Source organism: Saccopteryx bilineata, chromosome 5 (assembly GCF_036850765.1).
Source record: "Saccopteryx bilineata isolate mSacBil1 chromosome 5, mSacBil1_pri_phased_curated, whole genome shotgun sequence".
Lineage (NCBI taxonomy): Eukaryota > Metazoa > Chordata > Mammalia > Chiroptera > Emballonuridae > Saccopteryx > Saccopteryx bilineata.
The window spans coordinates 229,469,975-229,493,962 of NC_089494.1; the positions used below are offsets into that span (position 1 = coordinate 229,469,975).

The 23,988-nt window shown below is 39.6% G+C and overlaps 1 protein-coding gene across 2 annotated transcripts in view; it reads right to left on the minus strand.

Annotated features, from left to right (window-relative positions):
- Nucleotides 1-7,497: 7,497 nt before the first annotated feature.
- Nucleotides 7,498-23,988, minus strand: part of SPATA18 (spermatogenesis associated 18) — a 50,274-nt gene continuing 33,783 nt past the window's right edge. For both annotated transcript variants that reach the window (XM_066279067.1, XM_066279066.1), the window contains 5 exons: nt 18,816-18,991; nt 14,387-14,510; nt 12,495-12,578; nt 9,649-9,694; nt 7,498-9,323 (listed from right to left, as the gene is read on the minus strand). In XM_066279067.1, the coding sequence (XP_066135164.1) occupies nt 9,316-9,323; nt 9,649-9,694; nt 12,495-12,578; nt 14,387-14,510; nt 18,816-18,991 (438 nt within the window). In that variant the 3' untranslated portion in view covers nt 7,498-9,315. The remainder of the gene's footprint in view (nt 9,324-9,648; nt 9,695-12,494; nt 12,579-14,386; nt 14,511-18,815; nt 18,992-23,988) is intronic.

The following is a 23,988-nucleotide window of genomic DNA, read 5'->3' on the forward strand; positions in this document are numbered from 1 at the left end:
AAACTGAAATATGTGCTTGAAATAACTCAAAGGGTTTCTGAAACTAAGCTCCTAGAGAGTTTGGGCCATGTAAAACACTAATAATTTGAAAAATCTTGGAAGTCTTAGAGGATCATTAAAGAAACTACCATTTTCTCCTCTTCTGTGTTTAAAAGCAAAGAGCTTTGTTCAAAACATTTACTAACAGACTGAATTTTGTCTCAACAAGAAATCTAAGTTAACAAGGTGATGGTTTTAGGCTGCATAAATGGGTTTTTTAATTAACACACAAACACACACACACACACACACTTTTGTTCTAGCAGAGGAATTGCTTTCCGAACCTTGAAATTCAAATGTGGAAATCCCTTATTTGGGTACAATTATATAGTTATTTAACACTTCACATTTCCCATCATGCTCTTTGTATTTTATGCCTGGCCATCCTCCAAAATTTATTTCCCAAATTTATGGAGAGCGATTAAACTAAGTTATAGACTTTATCTGAGGAATTGCTATTTATTTGTTTGTCTTGTTACTACTAGCATCCTCTCATTTCTTAAGCAACATTGCCATCTGGTGGCTATGCCTATACATTTCCCAGGAAAACTCCAAGTTTAAAGGAACTAGAGATAGCACCAAAGATTAGAACTGATTTATGTCCCTAAAATTTCCTCCAGTTGTGGACCTTGGTTAGAAAAGGAGAGGTCATCCTCAGACATTTTACAACTTTAGTTTCCAGTCATCAATACTACTTTGTTTTACATTACCACCTTTGGCTATTCAATGAAGAAAAGCTGAATTCAGACAAGGAAAACATTAAGAACAAAGTAAGTATCTCCATTGGAACTATTAGCCCATGTGTTTCAAATCTTGGCACACTCAAAATTGATGTTACATTTGGCCCTCTGTATCAAGATTTTTTTCCTGGAACTTTTTAAAACCTGCTTTTCAGCCTAGACACTGTAGTGATGAGAGATTCTATTGGGGTCTAAAGAGAAAAGATTTAAAAATCCTTCACTTTTAAGGATATTAAAACAGGTTCGTTTCCAATATTTTCTGGAGCATCTGATACTTTACAAAGTAAACAGAAAAGGCCAAATCTCTCTCCTCTATTCAATGTTTGGGAAAATTCCAGTTGAGGTAGACCACCTGTGAGGTCTAGTATTTGGACGTCAGTGTCACTCTATTTTAGATTTTTCTCTAGAGACTCATATGCATATTCATAAGGATGTTCCTAACTCTGAATCACCCAGGTGATCAGCTCCATTTGGCACATACCCACGAGGAGGCAAAACATGACCAACGGGGACTCATTACTCATTACTCCAACCATGACTCTCTCGGTTGTACACAATGAACACCGATCTATAGGGTGGACATCTATGAGTAAGAAATACATATGCTGACAGCTCAACAAAGATGCTGTCCAAATATGAAGCACGAGAGGAAAATTTTAACCTTCAGGGAAGAAAGACAAAATTGCTATTTTTTTCATCCCTTTTATTGAAAATCTAATTGTATAGCCCGTTATTGGCCATATTTTTATATGTATGTATGCAGTAAAAAATACATGTATTAAATTTTCAGTAATTTACTTATTACGTGAGTGTAGCTAATAATTTAATATTCGCAGAGGCTTTTAAGTAACATACAACATATGCAATAAATTATTTGTGCAATATTCTGCTTGTGGGTCATTAAAGCCAGATCTGGACAAGTGCTTTACAAACTTGTCTGCTGACATTAGCAAATACTCCTGGGGATTCTGATGCTGTGTGCTTGGAGTGGAGTCCAGTCCTCTCTCTCTCTGATGCGCACGCCAAGTGAATGTCATCACCAAACAAATTGGGGGAATACAAGTCAACATGTATACTAAAATGTAAATAAAAGCATAGTTCTAATTGGAAGTTTATAATTTAAGAATTGTCCTATTTAATAGCCCTAGTATTCAAAAGTTTAGAAAGCAATTAGTAGAGCTTTGTATAAAATCAATGCATTGTATGAATCAGGATATATATGCATCCTTATACTGAATGCTATTCAGTGTGTTCTTGCTTTGAATAGCATCCCTTGGTCTCTTTCATTGATTCATTGTGACATTATTTAGGTGCTTGTTTTTCACAAGTGTAAAAAGGTGTGCATTAGCAAGTTAACTAGGAAAACAGAATCCCTGAACAAGAGAAAGTATCAGTAGAAGGGAACTAGAGAGAGGAACTAGAAGTGAAGATGCAAAGGTATAACATGGCAAGGAATTTAAGGAAAAACATGAACGCCTGAAAAACAACCCTGACAAATACTGTGCTCAAAGGAACTTTATTTTGTGATACAAATGATAGACGGATGAAGAAAATAAGAAAAAAGGAAAAGATAAGAAGTATAAAGACCAGTGATAGATAAGAGATTCCTTGTTTTGGCCTCTTATTAACTAATTTATTGGATGAAAAGTCTTATCAGACGACAAGAGTCAGGATTCTTTCTTCACTTGTGAAAATTGATAAAACCTAATTCCCAACGGTCAGCAGTCTCTATAATTCTAAAAAATTAAATAGGTTCTAAGGAAGCATTTTCTGAAATGGGTCTTTTAGAACAGTATCTCTATAAGAGCTCCATCAAAAAGGGGGGCGGTACCGTGGTGAAATAAATTTGGAGAGTGCTGCGCATGACGCTGTCCTTGAAGTTGCCCGCGAGCAATGGAAGGTTGAGGCTCTGCAGAGTCCTGCATGTAAGATTTGTCCAACTCATTTTTAATTCATTTTTCAAACCTATATCACCACAGAATTTCTTTTTCGACTTCACAGTTTATTAACATCCTGTGGAATCAGTGAAAAGACAATAGGCTCAACATACAAAAACCTGGGTTTGAACTTCTGCTCCAACATTTACTAGGCTTGTGGCCTGTGACAGGTTACTTAATGACATTGAGCCGCAGCCTCCCCATCTATAAACTGGGTTTAATAATATAAAGTGCTTAATGCAACATCTGGCATATAATGAATATTAGATTAAGTACTATTTATTGTTATTCGAAGAGGATATTCTGGGAAATTTAAAGGCATCTTAAAGTTTCTGTCATATTATCAATATAAAGTATATGTATTAAATTATACCATCAACATAACACCCAGAAAAAGTTAATTTTCCTAATCAAAGAAAAGCTGAAAGTTTTTCTTTTATTCCCCCACACACACCTTTTCTTTTTATTTGCACTTAAACAATTTCAAATCAAACCACGAAAGTTAGAAGTCAGTCTCATCATCTCATGGCCAGTGATTTGCAGCAAACAGGTTTCATATGAGCAACAGGATATACATGAATACAAATGGGTCTTGGATCAAAGATAACCATTGTCTTAGTCTGTTTGAGCTGCTATAACAGAAATGCCATGGACTGGGTGGCTTAGGCAACAAACATTTATTTCTCACAGTTCTAGAGGTTGGGAAGTCCAAGATCATTGCCAGCAGATTCAGTGTCTGGTGAAGACCCACTTCCTCCCTTATAAAAGACTGTCTTCTGCTCTCTCCTTACAAGGCGGAAGAGGTGAGGGAGCTCCCCGGGGTCTCTTTTACAGGGCACTAATCTCATTTATGAAGGCTCCATCCTCATGATCTAGTCGCCTTCCAAAAGTCCCACCTCCAAATACCATCACATTGGGTTTAGGTTTCAACAAATTGCTAGTCCACAACAACCATTTCCAAGATAAAGCTGCCTTTTGGGAAGACAGAACTTTCACTGGCCAGTAAGACTGTGCTCATGCCAAACACAACGGTGGAATAGGCGAGACCTGGTTTTCATGCCCTCGTCCATCACATTCAAAGGAAAAAACACCTTAGAATCAAATTCTTAAGTCCCTAAGAGGTCCTTATTTCTTCCTTTATCGATACGACTTTCAGAAAAAAACCTAAAACCTAATTCATACTCTGGGTTACTGCTCCAAGCCATTTACCTTGCATCCAAACATCCTTCAAAGTCTTAAGTCTAAGTATGGCTTGGAAAGTGACATGTCAAGACTTTGCTAAGGAAGTGGGAGCAGGGAGGGCTCCGAAAATTGCTTCTGTGGACAGTAGATTCTCTGGTCTTGACAATGTATCTTCTCTTGTTGTAATTAATGCCTCTTTTCCCAAAGGTAAGCACAAAGTCCTTGGTGACCTCCTTGCCATCCCTAACCCATTATTTAAGCTGCACCTGTATTTTCTCTGATCATTCTCATGATATATCACATTAAGCTGGGAAACCTCCCTGAATGAGTACCATTCAGTCCTAAGTCTGAGATTCCAGGAGACAGTGCTATGGAAGACTGATTCAACCCTCTATCAACATAATTGACTTAAGATCCTCTCCCAAACAGGAGGCCATTACCAGTCGCTGCCCCATCTTTCAGAGAGACCACAGACCCATCCCATAGGCACACACTGCGCAGGCGCACTGAGCACATTCTCTGCGCACTCTATCCCCAGGGCCCAACGCAACGCCTGGAACCTCATTTAACATCGGCAAACACTTCTTAAATGAATAAATGATGAATAAACAAATAAAACTTCTTCCATTCTCATTTCAACTTGTGACCTGCAGAGCTGGGCCAATCCTGAAGTCCATTATTCTGACCGCACAGCTCTGAAACGTTGAAAAATGTAATTTCCCGCCCCCAGCATCCCAATACCAGAAAGCAATAGCACAAGGGCCCCATTCATCAATGCCACTCAAGATCTTCTGATAATTGTCCAATGACTAAAAACCTTTCCTGAAACATATTTCACATCACATTTCAATACATTATTTTGGTTTTATTACTAACATCTTGGGTAAAACTATACTGAAAGTTATAACATACCCATTTATCACATTATTTTGTTTCTCACCCAACACAAAATGGAGTTAGCTGCCCAGTTTTGATATATAATTGCCAGTGATTCTTACGGTAAGTATATATGATATTCATGCTGGCACTCAGCGGGCAGTTGTTCAAAATGTGAACTTGTGCCATCTTTAAATTTAGAAAAACAAAATTAGTTCCTACTTCATTTTCAAGGCCCCTGTTGACTCACTGTACTAAGGCCAACAAACGTCACTACTTCGAGATTTCAATGGCATAGGGCGAATGTCACCCATATGGTTTCTGGGCTCACATTTCAATGACCTAATGCAGTTTTAATACGTGTCTTAAAAGCTCCACTTCACTTTACCCTTAATTATAATACTATTCACAGTCACACTACTAAGAAATCTTCCACTCAACCCAAACTTTATAGAATGCTATTGGCAACGATCCACCTCATGCAGGATTTGTGGGGTATCTAAAAGTGAATTAGAATGGTCTGCAAAAAGAAAAATAAAAAAATAAAAAAATTAAAAAAAAGAGTGGTCTGCAAATTGTCCTGTTACTTAGAAATATTGCAGTTGAAGCACACAGCTGTGGTTGGAATTGATCTTGAGTTTCTTCTCCCTTTACTCATTTTATTATTAATGATCTTAGAATCAGAGGTTCAATAGATATTTGATAAAAGTCTGAGTAATTCACCCTTGGATGACATAACTGAGTTACATTCTCTGTGTAGTTTACCATACTTTGTTATTTATTGCCTGGCATAACTCTCTTATTTTATAGGTATTTGCCACCCCCTGCCTCCAAATTAGTATGCTCAAATTCTTCAGTTGATATGTGACATTTTCCCTTTTCAGTGTGTTGTATGACTCCATTTTTTTTCTTTCTTCCATCATACCTGCTCTGTATGATAGAGAAATCACCAAGGAATGCAACTGGACATGATGTTCAGTTCCTTTAGAAACAGAACCTTGTCCCCAGAGTATCCCCAGAGTATGGGCTGTATATGGCACGCAGGAGGTACTCACTAAGTGAGTATTCGTGAGTATATGAATAAATAAACTAATAAACAAAAGAACTGATGTTATAGGCCACAGAGAATCAAAAGTAGACAGGATAGAATATTATTCTGAAATAAAGGGCCTTGAAAGAAGATAGCATAGTGTATTGGATGAACAGTTTCCTCACCTATAACACAGAAGACATCTGGATTTGTTTGGGGACACAACTGAAATAATTAAGTGAAAGCTCCATGAGAATGGTAAAGTACTCCTCAGACAAAGCATTTTAATATGATGACAATGAATTGTGAATAACATAAACTAAAGCTACAATTAAGCTACAGCATAGAATTGTAGCAATCGGAGAGTCAACCCAGACATACGCAGAATTCATTCACAGAATGAATTCCTGACTCCGCTTCGGGCCTCACAGAATGGAGATGGGTGAAAGACATTGCTGAACTTGGGAATCTGGAAGGAAAGCATTTTATTACAAAGAACCTACAGGCACAGAAGCACTCTTTTTCTTGATTTTATTATTCAATATTCAACCAAAACTACAGACACTAATATTTACCCAGATTATGAAGTAAGAGTTTTCATTTTATGGAGTCACTAACGCTAAGGTGTATATCCACATACAATGATTACAAGTCAGCCTCCCTTGGTTTTGTGGATTCTTTCCAAAATTTATTCTAGGCTGCTCACCATTCCCTGCTGTGGTTACAGTTCACACCAGAGACGAAAAATGACCAATGACCAGACAGGGTACAGAGCGAATAAACTGGATACAGGTGACCTTTTCCCAAATCAGCGCATGTATCAATATTGCCACACTCAGCTCCAAAATAAATCTGATATGTAAGCATTCTCTTTATTTAGTGAGATTCTAGAAATGACCTTTTAACATAGAACGCAAGGTAATTGTTGCATGGTTTTAATACATACTATTCCAGGATTGCATTTACAGTGTAAATCAAGGCATAACTCTAAGACTTTTGTTCAAAACTCTACCAACAGTCACCCACCATTTCAGAAAATCATGTCCGATGACAACACTGTGTGTGATGTTGGTAATACCACACACACTGATCTGCTTGTGGAGCTTATGACCTGACATACAGGCGGACACATCTGGTGACTTAATTTTACCTTCTAGGATGGTTATGCCCAAGCTTTTTTTTTTTTTTTTATCAAAATACATTTTATTTTATTTTAAAAGTGCCTTTCTTTTTTTTTTCCTGCTTTTTAAGTTACAGTTAGGGTACTATTATGTTCATTGTTTAAAAGTATATAGCGCCCTGGCCGGTTGGCTCAGCAGTAGAGCGTCGGCCTAGCGTGCGGAGGACCCGGGTTCGATTCCCGGCCAGGGCACACAGGAGAAGCGCCCATTTGCTTCTCCACCCCTCCGCCGTGCTTTCCTCTCTGCCTCTCTCTTCCCCTCCCGCAGCTAAGGCTCCATTGGAGCAAAGATGGCCCGGGCGCTGGGGATGGCTCTGTGGCCTCTGCCCCAGGCACTAGAGTGGCTCTGGTCGCAACATGGCGACGCCCAGGATGGGCAGAGCATCGCCCCCTGGTGGGCAGAGCGTCGCCCCATGGTGGGCGTGCCGGGTAGATCCCGGTCGGGCGCATACGGGAGTCTGTCTGACTGTCTCTCCCTGTTTCCAGCTTCAGAAAAATGAAAAAAAAAAAAAAAAAAGTATATAGCAATATAGAGCACATTAACTTCGAATTTCATTTCAGCATAGCCAATATAAACTACTGTATTTCCTCATGTATAAGATGCTCCCATGTATAAGACATACCTTAATTTTGGGGCCCAAAATTTGAAATAAAAATGTTATTACATAATGTTATCGAAATCAAGTTTTATTCATCATAATATTCATACAACTCCTCATCACTCTCAAAACTCCCATCCATTAGCTTGCTCATCTGTGTCCGATGACAAATCACTGTCTTCATATAATGCCTTGTGCTCAGTTCCATCTATGGCATTTGAAATGCCACAACCACCATATAAGATGTGACCAATTTTTAGACACCCCCCCCTCCCAGTTTTTGAAAAAAAGTGCATCTTATACATGGGGAAATACGGTATATGTTTAAAAGGGGGGCACTGACTCCAGGAGGGTAGAGAGAACCACTCACCCCATCCAGCCTGCTCACTCCACAGTGACAAAGGCTCAGACAGAGGAAGTCATTTGTTCAAGGCCACGAAGCAAGCCAAGCTCTCCGCACAGAACACTGCGTTGTCTCCAAGTGACAGCCATGAACACACAGATGGGGGACTGCACCTCACGCTTCATGACCCAGGAGGCAGGGACTGAGGCGGTCTCTCCCTCGTCTCTAGAGACATGGTGTTTTAAGAGAAGTCTGGGATTTTCCACCTGGAAAGCTCCAGGTGCTGGTTGTGCAACGAGCTGATGCACACGGACTGAGCTGTGTCCAGGCCAGAGCCTCTCTCGAAAAGACATGTGGCTATTGTAAGGCTTGCGTTTAAGGCCAGTTATTACTTATCTTGAGAGAGCCGCATTCCATTATTACCTTGAACTCACAACAGCACTTCACAGTGAAGAAATTAAGGAATATACGCTCAATTTAAAATCAGTATATGGTGTGTCTAGTTCTAGCCCTCAAGTTTAGCACTTTTAGTCAGACGGAGTTCATAGGAGGTCGGAATCTGTAAACAAGCAGGTAAACGAGGGGAAGGGCATGTCCCAGGTAGCTTTTATATTTAACACATACACTGAAATGGTATGAAACATTTCCAGGTGATAAAAACAAGGTAATTAATATGTCTCTCAAGGCTGGCTTCTATCCAAATCACTGCTCTGCATTTATGAAGCAAAAAAATTCTCTCAACTCAATAGCTTCGACATACAGTATTCAGCTAAACCAAACATGGCAAAGTAAGAAAACAGAAGCAAGCCAATGACCTATGGTCCCTTACCTCATCACCATTTATATGTAGCCCAAAGTCACAATCACTGCTACAAGTTCCCCACCCTGAGTTTAGGGCTGTCTTCCCAACCTTAAAAGCACATTAAAACACCCAACATTGTATTCAAGTTAAAGCTAACACCATCGATTATAATACTTATGATCAAGTCATGAACTAAAATTTCTCCTCGTCTTTTGGACTTGGCATGGTAAAGGTTTTCCTTTTTTTTTTTTCTTCATATAGTTGCCATAAAAGGGCCTTAGTCCTTCAGGATGAGAACCCTAAGTCTGGGTAATGGACTCTGCTTCGAATGAATATGATCCTAAACACCTATGCAATGGTTTTTATCAAATTAATAGAATGTGCCTCTATAAAATCAAATCAAATGCAATATGTCTGAAATTACAAATGCGTCAAGCCAAAACATTTAACTCTCTGTGTGGACTGATACACAGAATTAATTGCCTTTTCACATTATGTTAAGTGAGGTGTGAGGCGGACACGGCAGGAGACGGGGGCGCCGGACACTGGATGTTGCCGGTGAGCTGTGGCAAACATGTCTGGTGGTTTTAGAACCCTAGGGAGGAAAAAAAAAACCAACTTATTATTATGGTCACTTTCTGAAGGCTTTCTTTTGGTAGGACCTAAATGAAAGCAGGGTGCTTCGTGGAAGTTTATGTCAATAAAATCTCTCAGTTGGAGCCCCCCCCCCCACGTCACCCATGGGACCTGCTCAGTGCCACCGCCCAGAAGTGGAAGGTGTCAGGTGGGGGTAAAGAGGTTCCATAGGAAGCAGAACATGCATTTTGCTGCACAATGCTGAGTATTAAAAAAGTGTTTTAAAAAACCCAAAAAAACAGAAAATGTTCCCTCTAGACACCACCCCTCCCCCCCCCACTTACTTGGCAATACACATCTTATTGGTGAAGGGCTCCTGCTTCGAGATATCTGGAAAACATAAAGGTGGGGTGTGAATATGCAATGGGTTTTTTGTTTTGTTTTGTTTTGTTCTGTTTTTTCATTTTTCCGAAGCTGGAAACGAGGAGGCAGTCAGACTCCCGCATGCACCCAACCGTGATCCACCCGGCATGCCCACCAGGGGGCGATGTTCTGCCAATCTGGGGCGTTGCTCTGTTGCATCCAGAGCCATTCTAGCACCTGAGGCAGAGGCCACAGAGCCATCCCCAGCGCCCGGGTCATCTTTGCTCCAATGGAGCCTCAGCTGCCAGAGGGGAAGAGAGAGACAGAGAAGAGGAGAGGGGTAGGGGTGGAGAAGCAGATGGGCGCTTCTCCTGTGTGCCCTGGCCAGGAATCGAACCCGGGACTCCTGCACGCCAGGCCAACGCTCTACCACTGAGCCAACCGGCCAGGGCCATGCAATGGTTTTGATAAAAACCATTGCATAGGTGTTTAGGATCATATTCACAGTACACGGGGCTCGGTGAAGGAATCCTTGATTTTTTTTTTTCTTCTTCTCTAAAACATCAGCTAAATAGTTGATCTGATCTCCTCCCGTTAAAGTTGAGCCCTGCGTTTCCGGGTTTACTTCTTGAGGTAAATGGGCACCCGATTTACTTTAAATGATATTAATTGAAAGCTGTGTCCGGTGGCCTAGATTTTTGTGGGTTTCTGTTGTTGCTGTTTAATGGTTGCTAAATACTTTGAGATTCAATGCTCAGTGGCCATACTGAATTCAAAGCTTTCCAGAAAATTATTATTATTAACTAATTAAAGCTCACACGGTCAAATACTGTCTGGCAGATCCTTTATGTGAATGATCTCGTGTCCAAAACCCTGCCCTATTAAGGAGAGTCATTACGCAGCCCCCCAAAAAAGTCGTTTTTCAAATCTCACCTTTGCTCTTGCTAAGCAAAAGCCACTCATACCTGCAAACCTGTGATGGCTCATAAATTAACTGCCTGGGTGCATCCTCGTGCTCTGCTCTTTCCAACATTTCAGACAGACAAACACAAAGATGGAAGCTGCTCTGGCTGCAAGACCTCAAAGAAGCCCAGAGACCAGGCCAACCAGAACGATTTGTGTTTTATTTCGCAGGTATACCTGCCTGGCTGTCAGGAGAAGATGGCAGAAAGAGACAGAATTTTGGCAGCGTTTCACCTTCGAGAATATATTTTATTCTCATATCCAGATGTTTAAATTACTTTGTTTTCCCTGGGCACACGGTGGGGAGAGCAGGTGGGTCAAACACGGACAGGGGCTGTTACAGAGGAACAGGGCCCACTGAGAGGCTAGTGAGTGCCAGAGGTAAATCTGCCATGATGTCAGCAGGGTAGGTGTCTAATTTGCTCTTTCTGCTGACATGCCATCTCCTCTCAGAATGCGAACTGTGATTCTTCCATTATCAAACTCTCAAGATTTCCTTTTTATTTATCAGTCTACTAAATGTACTATCCTTTTGCTTTTACTTACTATAAATACTCATTTCTGAATAAGGATAATTAAGTTACATTAAAATCTCCAAGAGGAAAAAAACTCTATCACCTGCATTGCCTTTTCCAGTCTCAGGCCATTTCCTGCACCTGGGATTTTTTTCTCCCCAATGTTCCAGCTCACCGAAATTCTGCCAGATCCAACACCAACTTCCCCCCCGCACCCCGCCCTCACCACCAAACCCTTAAGGCACCACACCTCCTCTGACAATTCTAGTGCTTTCTGCCTCTTTCATGAACCGAATCATAGACCACATTTAATTATTTCAACCCCTTCTGATTTTCATATATTGAAACCTATCCGAGAAAGAGACCAGGTTTTAGTTAGATATTTTTGTGTTCCGCCCTACCCCTCAATCTAGCACCCATGCATACAGAAAGAATGTCTGATAAGGACATTAACAAATATAATGGAGTGAGTGGAGTAACAAGAGATGCTCACTAAACGCAGTAAGAAAGGTGGGTCCTATCACTGCCAGGGATTTTGGTTTCTGTTTTGCTGGGGGCAGGGTTAGAATTTGGGGGCTGGAGCTGCATCGTTAGATGTAATTTCAGAGAAGTGAAGTGTTACCAGATGCAGCTCTCCTCCTCCATCACTCTCTCTAAAACAAGGTTGAAACAAATATTTTTAAATGTTTTATTTGAAGGAACAACAGATTGTTAGCCTGTCTGGTGTCCACATGTCTTAGGCCAGCCCTGTAGCCAAAAGGCATTGACTGCATATTATTTGTTGAATAAATGAACAGTGGTGAATCCTAACAATACTTTTAGTTTTCAGAGATAGTATTGCTATTATTTTTTTTCTTTGACAGGAGTATTAGTAATCCTCCCAAGAACTCCTATAAAAAGAGACTAATTTTGTTCTTCTTACTTTGAAGTAGGAGGGAAAATAAATACTTGCGACGCCCTCTATATGGTGTTGAAACCCTTACGAGCAGTTTCTCCAAATCATGGAGAAAGTTCAGAGGAAGGGGGCGTGTGCCGGGGTCCGTGGACTAGGGTGTCCCCTTCTCCATTCAGAAGACTGAGATCTAATAGCCCGTTTTCTTTCAAAAAGAAAAAGAAAACTATGAAATAAGTAAAGCCTATTAGTCTTTCAATTCATTCAGAAAAACCTACCTCTACTTCTTTCTAGATAATCAATTCCTTAGTCCAAGTTAGTCTGAAAATCAGTTTGGGGTTATTACAACAGATTTCTTTTCTACCTGTAAACTTATAATCACCTCATTTATAAGCTACTGTTGAATTTAAATTGTCAACCATAGGATGATTTGGTGCAAAAATGGTAAGATATGTACCATGCTTAAACCAATATGGCTACGAGGGCAGATGGGACTTAAACTCCTGCTTCGACATCGGGTTACAGGTCGCACTGAATTCCACTAAAAAGCGAGAAAAAGAGAAATAGGTCAATCGCTCATGAAAGCTCACACAGCTTAAAACAATATGCATGTCCAACAGATAGAGAGGTTTTGCTGATATGATCACACTTGCCCATTACTAGTCACCAGCATAAGGTACTCTCCTTTTATTTACCATAGTTGCCCGATATTTGACAATAACTTTGAGGTATTTCTCATATAAAATCCCATTACAATGAACTTCTGGATGGTAAAACTCTTGGTGCTAGTAGAATTTTGTTTTGATGAGTAAATTGTTACAAATTACATTGAGTTCCCAAGTGTTAGAGAATGTAAGCTCCCTGTGGGCAGGGATTTGAGTCTGTTTTGTTCACTGCTGAAACGCCCAGCACCTGGATCATAAATAACCAGAAAACAACTCCTCTTGAATGAAATGAATTGAGTGAGTGAATCACCATTGTCGTCCAGCAACTCTCTGACTAAATTAACAAGTAAGAAGAAAACTATAGTCACTATAATGAGATTTCACTCATAAAAACCCTTCTTAAAATTTTCCTTTCATTCAACCCTTTCTCATTCTGTATTAGGAGTTTAAGTTTGGGCAAATGTTGGTGATATGTTTGACAAGAGAGAAGGAAATTCAAAGGCAATTGCCTTTTGATGTAGAGCATAATAGTGGCTATTTCTTCTCCTTCCCTTCTAAATTGTCCTGCAGACCGCCTACAATTAGAGTTTCCTAACAGAGGGTGATTATTGTTGGGGCAAGAGCATGTTCTATGAGCTCATTCATTGTACAGTATGTGTGTCTGTCACATCAGCACAACCCTATTTCTATGGGCTCAACTTTCATGACACAAACTACTTCATTGAGATATTATTAGCTAAAGTGGGCTGCTAAGGCTCTAAGAACTTTTGTCTCAAGTTCTTTTAAAATACACTACTTCCCTCTCCCCCACCCCCACCCCCATTGAGGAAAAGCGGCTCTGAAGCTTACTCCCTCCTCTCCAGCTTGGAGACCACAGGAACTGGGAAAAGCGGCTCTGAAGCTTACTCCCTCCTCTCCAGCTTGGAGACCACAGGAACTGGGTCACCCAGGTGGTGTCCTTGGCTGGACCGAGGAGCTACACTTCAGAATTTACTTTAACTCTTTCCAAGAAGGGCAGGGTAAACACCCCATAATGTTCACTATACAGAATGTCCCAGCATTCGTGGCCACCAGTTCCAACACCCAGTCCCCACAACCACACACACTCAGACACTTGCATATCTGTGACTCTATTTTAAAGACTGCCCAATTATTTAACACGTTCAAAACATTCTACCACCAATGTACACTGGAAGTAGCCTTCCAAAACTGATTGGTTCCTCTCTCCCACTGCCTCTGTGCTCTTACCTCTCCACCCCTCCCCTCTCTACACTTCATACCAAGGAGAGAAAAACTGGGCACATTCATCATTTCCCAAAATGTAGAACTGTCAGTGCAAATTTGGTAAACCGTTTCCTGAAAGTTAATGGCTTTTAAATGCATAGGGTTAAAGAAGGCCTCCCATAAGGTAAGCTCAAAGTGTTTAATATATCTAAGACAGGGGAGGCAGATAGGACTAGTTCCATCTTAAGCAAGGAACGACTGCCAGGAAATTATGAAGAATCGTGGACAAATCAAAGAAAAGAACCCGTTCTTTCCAGCCAATTCCTTCCTCTCCTTTGTATGAAATCTTATCAAGTAACTCTTTAGGAACTTCTTTTATAGAATCTTTGGGTTTATAAATGTTCTCGAACTTGTGAATCAAACATCTGGGATGAATTGTCACTATGCAAGGCCACCGTACAAAAGCCCCTCTCTTGGTGACAGCTTCTCCCTTCATAACGACGACGTCATTCTCCATGAGGGCAGGCCACACGTGATAGAAGACCAGGGGAGCAGTGAAATCAGAGTCATAGCTGCGACGGTACCTGTTTTAAACACACAAAAGGAGGAGAAAGAGAAGTGAAGCATTTATATCAGTATAAATTGTTTTGATTATGCTCAGATCTAGAAAAATACAGGTCCTAATTCTGTTATTAAAGAGATGGTGCTAGTAGAATTTGTGGGCTTGACTGACCTGTCGTGGGACAATGAATACAGCATCAACCTGGAATGCTGAAGTAATCGGTTCAAAACCCCAGGCTTGCCTGGTCAAGGCACATAGGAGAAGCAACTACAAATTATTGCTTCCCACTCCTTGCTCCCTATCTCTCTCTCCTCTCTTTAAAAATCAATAAATAATATCTTTAAAAGAGAGAAAGATGGTGTGGGCTCTTAGAATAGAAACCAGTGATAACAAGGTCCCACATGGACTCTATAAGAACAAGTCATGCCAGACTAATCTTGTTCTTCTCATCCCTGGAATATAGGAGTTGCAATTAGGAAAATGCTAGAGACCAGTGAAGTCCCATAGGTTTCCTACAAGATTTCTCATGCTATCTTTCTGGACAAAAGAACAGAAATATAAGTGTATGATTAACTTAAATAGGTAGCTTGGAAACTGGTTCAATGATCATATTCAAAGAGGGTTAATTAATGGGTCAATAAGAAAAAGAATGAAGGAGCAAAGAGCTCTCTCTCAATCCTGTGATAAATTAACATATTCATTAATGATTTGCATGAAATACAGAAAAATCGTTCAAAGGTGGGAAGTGGGTCAGAAAAAAAATCATGACAGTATCAAATATTAGCTCAACTGGCTGGAAAAATAAGCTGAATCTACTAAGACACAATGTACTGTGGATACCTATGGGGTCCCATAGTTGAGTCTACGAAGCACTTAACTACATGGACAAAGGTAATAAATGACTTAATCAAGCCCACGTAAAAATTATAACAACAGATTCCAGTTGAACTCAAATGAGTGAATAGTGTTATATGGCTGAAAAAAAAAAAACAACCTATAAAATTAATAGAGAGTAAGAATGGAAAGGGTGCTAGTCCGAACCTTTCCCCAGTTCAAACCAGGGGGCTACACTCAGTGTGGACACTTTCTTAAAAAGGAATGCTCAGAAGAACATGGAGCACCGACCAAGAAAACAGATCTACACTGCTCACAAAAAAATAGGGCATCAGGGACCGTGCAGACACTCCAGTACTTTCAGCCTTTTCTATAGCGCATTTTCACCAAGGAAATAAAAGTTGGTTTTGTATCTCATTTGCATAATTAAACAACTTTCTTTGACTTGTCGTTTGCTTTCCTGATGTTCTTGTTTAATAAAAAAAAAAATCAGGCCCTGGCCGGTTGGCTCAGCGGTAGAGTGTCGGCCTGGCGTGTGGGGGACCTGGGTTCGATTCCCGGCCAGGGCACATAGGAGAAGTGCCCATTTGCTTCTCCACCCCCCACCCCCTCCTTCCTCTCTGTCTCTCTCTTCCCCTCCCACAGCCAAGGCTCCATTGGAGCAAAGATGGCCCGGGCGCTGGGGATGGCTCCTTGGCCTCTACCCCAGGTGCTAGAGTGGCTCTGGTCGCGGCAGAGCGACGCCCTGGAGGGGCAGAGCATCGCCCCCTGGTGGGCAGAGCGTCGCCCCTGGTGGGCGTGCCAGGTGGATCCCGGTTGGGTGCATGCAGGAGTCTGTCTGTCTCTCCCCGTTTCCAGCTTCAGAAAAATACAAAAAAAAAAAAAAAAAATCAAATGCTTCTTTTTTTAATTACTTCATATTCATTTTGAAATATCCCTTCATTTTTGCAAGTAGTATATTTGTCAAGCAGTCTCAAACCCCCACCCCTTCATATGGAAAAAAACAGAAGGCATCAGACCAGAAGAAGGAGAATTTGATTAATTGCTTTTAAATAGTGAAAGACTGCCAGAGTTTAAAAAAAGGGGGGGGGGATTATACTTGTGCTGTGAAGTCCTAGAGGTAGAACCAAATCCAGTCATTATAGGAGCTGCAGTTTCCGCTCCACAGCCCACCACGAGTCCGGGCCAGAGTGCCCCAAGAGGCTGCGTGTTCCCTCTGATTAAAGGCGTGCAGGCAGGAAGCCCGCCAGAGGTCTGTGAAAAGTGCAGATTTCGTAAGCCAAAATGGATGAAGATTTTTGAGTGGGACCATGCATCCACTAAAGGAAGAAAGAATTTTTAAAAAGAGGGATGCAGATATGTTCTGTAAGAGAATCGGAAAGATCCAACGGCAGTGTGATGTTCTAATATTCAGCTCTTCTTTGAACAGACGTACATTGGGAGCCGTGATCTGAAACAAGCTAGAGACAAGGTAATAGCAAGAGAATACGGCAGGCTATAAGCAAAGGTACACATTGCTGTGATTTGCATAAGCAAAAGAAAGATACATGGTCTCTATCATCAACAAGCTTCCGGGAATAACTCTACAGCCAGAAGGAAGACCCAGGGCTAACATTTCCTAGGCATACACTATATGCCAGGCCGTGTCCTTAAGTACCTTATCTGAATGACTTCATTGAACCTTCTACAGCCCTAGGAAGTAGAAATTATTATTTTCCCCCATTTAACATAGAAAAACTAAGGGGACAGAAAATTAAGTAACATGCCCAGATTGTACAGCTAATTAGTAGTGGAATTGGGATTAGAACCCAGGCAGTTTGATACCAGAGCCTCTATTCTTATCCACTTGGCCTTCTCCCAGATAATCTCCAGCTCTATCATAAGATCTCATAAAGTTAGAATAAAATGTTCCAAATTCGTTTAAATTCTTTTAATTTATAAAGGAAATGTATATCATATAACACTTGGTAGAAATCTAATGGTCCTAGATAAAAGATTCTAGAGCATTCCTTTTCAAATGTTAGCGTACATAAAGAATATTGGGGGACTTATTAGATTACAAATTCCAAAAACCCAGTCCCAGACCTACGTTTTTTAACAAATATTTTGTGCAATTTTGATGCACGTGACCTATACACCATACTTTGAGAAACCTGGCCTAAATAATGTGATAAAAACCAATAAAAGCAAAAAAAAAATCTGGTTTAAAAATTGGCAAAGAATCTGAATAGATATTTTCCCATACAGATGGTCAACAGGTACATGAAAAGGCTCAACATCATTAATAATCAGTGAATTGCAAGTCAAAACCACAATGAGATATCACCTCACACCTGTTAGAATGGCTATTATAAAAAAGACATGAAACAAGTGTTGGTGAGGATGTAATGACAAGGGAAGTCTTGCATACTGTTGGTAAGGATGTTAAATTGTGCAGCCACTATGGAAAACAGTAGGGAAGTACCTCAAAAAATTAAAAATAGAACTATCATACGATTCAGCAGTTTCACTTCTGGGTATTTATCTGAAGAAAACAAAAACACAAATTTGAAAATATAGATCCATGCCCATGTACATTTCAGCATTATTTACAATAGCAAAGGTTTGGAAACAGCCTAAGTGCCCACTGATGGATGAATGGATAAAGAACATATGATACACACATACAGCGGAATATTACTCAACCTTAAAATGAATGAAATCTTGCCATTTGCAACAACATGGATGGAACTTAAGGGCATTATGCTAAAAGTTACAAGACAGACAAAGAAAGACAAATACCATATGATCTCACTTATATGTGGAATCTAAAACACAAGCAAACAAACAAAATCCAAGTTCATAAACACACAAAAAATAGATTGGTGGTTACCAGAGGCATGAGGGCAGGCAAATGGGGTAAGGATGTCAAAAAATACAAACTTACAGTTATAATTAATAAGTCAGGAGATTTAATGTACAGTATGGTGACTGTAGTTAATAATACTATATTGTACATTTGACAGTTGTTACAATGTTAGATCTTAAAAGTTCTCAGAACAAGAAAATAATTTTGTAACTATGTATGGTGATGGATGGTAACTAAACTGATAGTGGTGATCATTTCACAACATCTACAAATATATTGCATCACGACGTTGTACTCCTAAAAGTAATATAAAGCTATATGTTGATTATATTGCAAAAAAAAATTTTTAGACAATGAAAAGTAAGTAATACATGTTTGTATTTACATAGCACCTTTCTTTTAAAATGTTCCAGAGAGGTTCCAGGTACTTATTAGTTCTTCCCGGTACTTATTAGATCTTCCCAAGACCAACATGATCAACAAAAATCATATCATCCCCTCTGAATCACATCTGGCAGGGCCTGGACGGCAGGCAGGATCTGTTGATTTCCCCACCCAGCGATCTTTTCCCTAAGTTTTTCCCAGGAAATAGACAAGATCACTTATTTATATATATCCCTTAGCTCCCTCCTCTAGGTCTCTTACTTGGAATCATTAAAAATTTCTCCATCGGCTCCAAACGCAATATCTAAGGGTGGCTCTAAAGTCTGCATCGCAAAGGCAATGCAACATATCTCCCGGATGAAGTTACTGAGGAGGCAAAAATCGACTTCTGGAGGGAATGAAATCTTGGGATTGACATTCATGGCTCGGATCACATCCTGAAAAACAAAAAGATAGCATCACCTTTTACCAAGCTGTGACCAGAAACTGTGACAGTTGACATAAGGACATTATGACTGACAGAGGTGGGAAAAGAAAACATGAATGGAAGCAAGTCAAACTAAAAACGGAATGCATGTGCTAAAGGGAGGGAGCGTCATTCACAGGGAAGGAGGACAGGTGGCAGGGTACAAATGACATACCAAAGGCCAAGAGAATCCTAAAATAATGTTTTTAAATAAATTTTAAAAAACCCTTAGAAGCTTTCATTTATTCTTTCCGTTGTTTTTTTTTTATTCTGGGCAAGTTATATAATGTGTCAACACAGAATTCTTGACTTGTTCACAATTTATAATAATAACAATTATAAGAGAGAAGATGGCAGCGGAGTAGGCGGATGCACAGACACCCAGCTCTCAACACCAAACTGGAATACAAATCAATTTAGAAAAAATCAGCATGAAAAACCAACACTGAACTGCAAGAACAGCTCTCAAAAACCAAGGAGCAAAGAGGAAGCCACAATAATCCTGGTAAGGAGTGCCTGAATCTCCTCTGCTTACAGGAAGGGAAGGAGGGGGGTGAGGCTGAGAGCCCAGAGAGGATTTCACAGAGGAAAAAGAGCAGAAACTACTGCTCACAGCCACTTACCTGGCGACCAGGGAGCAAGGTGGGTTGAAAAGACCAGTTTATCTCCCAAGTGGAAAAGACAGGAAGAGGGACAGACTGTGAGGGGCTAAGGTATGCAAGAAACAAAATAAAAAAGCTGACTCATTCGTGCTGGAGGCGGCCATAGCTGGGGGAGGGACTGAACCTTTCACAAAACAGAGCTGAAGTGCTTCCGGATCAGAGATCTCCGGACATCTATCCAGCTCCAATCAGCACAACAAGACACAGCTGAAAACAAGAAGTGGGGAGGAGGGGCAGTAACTCAGGTCTCCATGGAGATCTGAGATACACCTCCCCCTACTGAAGCTGAGAGAAAAAACCCTGCCCCCAGTGAGATTAGTTGGAGGAAGAGACCTTCAGTGTCTCAGGTTACACCCACAGCATTCCTGGATACAGTTTCAAGGAAGCCCCCTGCTGAGATCAGTTAACAAGACTATCACCTGTTAAGAAAACAAACAAATCAAGACTTCAGTCTGACCTGTGGTGGCGCAGTGGATAAAGTGTCAACCTGGAAACGCTGAGGTTGCCGGTTCAAAACCCTGGGCTTGCCTGGTCAAGGCACATATGGGAGTTGATGCTTCCTGATCCTCCCTCTTCTCTCTCTCTCTCTCTCTCTCTCTCTCTCCCCTCTCTATAATGAATAAATAAAATCTTTAAAAAAAAAAAAAAAGACTTCAAAGCTGCCCAAATCCGAAAGTGGATTACAAATAATAGCTGATACCAACCACGAAGACCTAAAAATAACACAACTGAAAACTGGAGGCAGACAACACCAAGCCTAGACTCAATCAACTCTACAAATAAAAAAAAAAAAAAGAAGAAGAAGATGAGAAAACAAAGGAGTGCAATCCAAATGAAACCACAAGAGACACTTTCGAGAGATGAACTGAGTGATATGGAAATAATCAAACTTCCAGATGCGGAGTTCAAAATAATGATTGTAAGGATGCTTAGGGATCTTAGAACAACAATGGAGGGGGAGTTTGAAAACCTAAATAAAGAAATAGCAAGTATAAAAAAGAATCAGTTGGAGACGACAAATACAATATCAGAAATAAAGACCACAATGGAAGGAATTAAAAACAGGACAGATAGAGCAGAGGATCGAATCAGTGAGTTAGAAGACAACTGGAATGAAGGCATGAAAGCAGAGAAGAAAAGAGAAAAAAGACTCAAAAAGTCAGAGGAAACTCTTAGAGAGCTCTGTGACAACATGAAGAGAAATAACATCCGCATCATAGGGGTTCCTGAAGAAGAAGAAAAAGAACAAGGGATAGAGACTTTGTTCAATCATATCATAGCTGAAAACTTCCCTAAATTAATGCAAGAGAAACTCTCACAAATCCAAGAAGCACAGAGGACTCCATTAAAGAGAAACCCAAAGAAACCTACACCAAGACACATCATAATTAAAATACCAAAGCTAAGCAATAAAGAGAAAATATTAAAAGCTGCAAGAGAAAAAAAAGTTATCACCTACAAGGAGCCCCCATAAGGATGACATCTGACTTCTCAACAGAAACACTTGAGGCCAGAAGGGAATGGCAAGAAATATTCAAAGTAATGCAGAACAAGAACCTACAACCAAGACTACTTTATCCAGCAAGGCTATCGTTTAAAATTGAAGGAGAAATAAAAAGCTTCCCAGACAAAAAACAACTCAAGGAATTCATTACAACCAAACCAATGCTGCAGGAAATATTAAGGGGCCTGGTGTAAACAGATAAAGTGGGAAAAGAATTCAGAAAAAAAAAAAAAGAAAAAGGAATACACCTTTAAAGAAGAAAATGGCAATAAACAACTACATATCAATAATAACCTTAAATGTAAATGGATTAAATGATCCAATCAAAAGACATAGGGTAGCTGCGTGGATAAGAAAACAGGACCCATACATATGTTGTCTACAAGAGACACACCTTAGAACAAAAGACACACACAGATTGAAGGTAAAAGGATGGAAAAAAATGTTTCATGCAAACGGAAATGAAAAAAAAGCTGGGGTAGCAATACTTATATCAGACAAATTGGACTTTAAAACAAAGGATATAGTAAGAGATAAAGAAGGCCACTACATAATGATAAAGGGAGTAATCCAACAGGAAGATATAACTATTATAAATATCTATGCACCTAATATAGGAGCACCCAAATATATAAGACAGACTTTGATGGATTTAAAGGGCGAGATCAACAGCAATACTATAATAGTAGGGGATTTCAATACCCCACTAACATCACTAGATAGATCCTCAAGCAAGAAAATTAACAAAGAAACAGCAGACTTATTGGAAACACTAGATCAACTCGATTTAATAGATATCTTCAGAACCTTTCACCCTAAAGCAGCAGAATATACATTCTTTTCAAGTGCTCATGGTACATTCTCTAGGATAGACCACATGTTAGGGCACAAAAGTGCTCTCAACAAATTTAAGAAGACTGAAATCATATCAAGCACTTTCTCCGATCACAACGGCATGAAACTAGAAATGAATCACAGCAGAAAAGCTCAAAAATTCTCAAACACATGGAAACTAAATAGCAGGGTGTTAAATAATGAATGGATTAAGAATGAGATCAAAGAAGAAATAAAGAAATTCCTAGAAACGAATGACAATGAGCATACAACAACTCAAAATTTATGGGACACAGCGAAAGCAGTGCTGAGAGGGAAGTTCATAGCACTACAGGCACACTTTCAGAAGCTAGAAAAAGCTCAAATAAACAACTTAACCCTGCATCTAAAAGAATTAGAAAAAGAACAGCAAGTAAAGCCCAAATGTAGTAGAAGGAAGGAAATAATAAAGATCAGAGCAGAAATAAATGACATAGAGGCTAAAGAAACAATACAGAGGATCAATGAAACTGGGAGCTGGTTCTTTGAAAAGGTAAACAAGATTGATGCACCTTTAAGTAGACTCACCAAGAAAAAGAGAGAGAGGACTCAAATAAATAAAATTAGAAATCAGAGAGGAGAAATAACAACTGACACAACAGAAATACAAAATATTGTAAGAAAATACTATGAAGAACTGTATGCCAAAAAACTAGACAACCTAGATGAAATGGACAAATTCCTTGAAACGTACAATCTTCCAAAAATCAATCTGGAAGAATCAGAAAACTTAAACAGACCAATTACACCAAAGGAGATCGAAACAGTTATCAAAAAACTCCCAACAAAGAAAAGTCCCGGGCCCGATGGCTTCACAACGGAATTCTACCAAATATTCAAAGAAGAACTAACTCCTATCCTTCTCAAACTATTTCAAAAAATTCAAGAGGAAGGAAGACTTCCAAACTCCTTTTATGAGGCGAGCATAATTCTGATTCCAAAACCAGGCAAAGACCACACAAAGAAAGAAAATTATAGGCCAATATCTCTGATGAATATAGATGCTAAAATCCTCAACAAAATATTAGCAAACCGGATCCAACAATATATGGAAAAAATCATACACCATGATCAAGTGGGATTTATTCTGAGGAGGCAAGGCTGGTACAATATTCGTAAATCAATCAATGTGATTCATCACATAAACAAAAAGAAGGAGAAAAACCATATGATAATTTCAATAGATGCAGAAAAAGCATTTGATAAAATCCAGCACCCATTTATGATCAAAACTCTCAGCAAAGTGGGAATACAGGGAACATACCTCAACATGATAAAAGCCATCTATGAGAAACCCACAGCCAACATCATACTCAATGGGCAAAAATTAAAAGCAATACCCTTAAGATCAGGAACAAGGCAGGGGTGCCCCCTTTCACCACTCTTATTTAACATAGTCCTGGAAGTCCTAGCCACAGCAATCAGACAAGAAGAAGAAATAAAAGGCATTCAAGTTGGAAAAGAAGAAGTAAAACTATCATTATTTGCAGATGATATGATATTGTATATAGAAAACCCTAAAGTCTCAGTCAAAAAACTACTGGACCTGATAAATAAATTCAGCAAAGTGGCAGGATATAAAATCAATACTCAGAAATCAGAAGCATTTGTATACACCAACAATGAACAGTCAGAAAGAGAAATTAAGGAAACAATCCCCTTCACAATTACAACCAAAAAAATAAAGTACCTAGGAGTAAACTTAACCAAGGAGACTAAAGACTTGTACTCGGAAAATTACAAAACATTGATAAAAGAAATCAAGGAAGATACTAACAAGTGGAAGCATATACCGTGCTCATGGTTAGGAAGAATAAACATCATTAAAATGTCTATATTACCCAAAGCAATTTATAAATTCAATGCAATACCAATTAAAATACCAATGACATACTTCAAAGATATAGAACACATATTCCAAAAATTTAT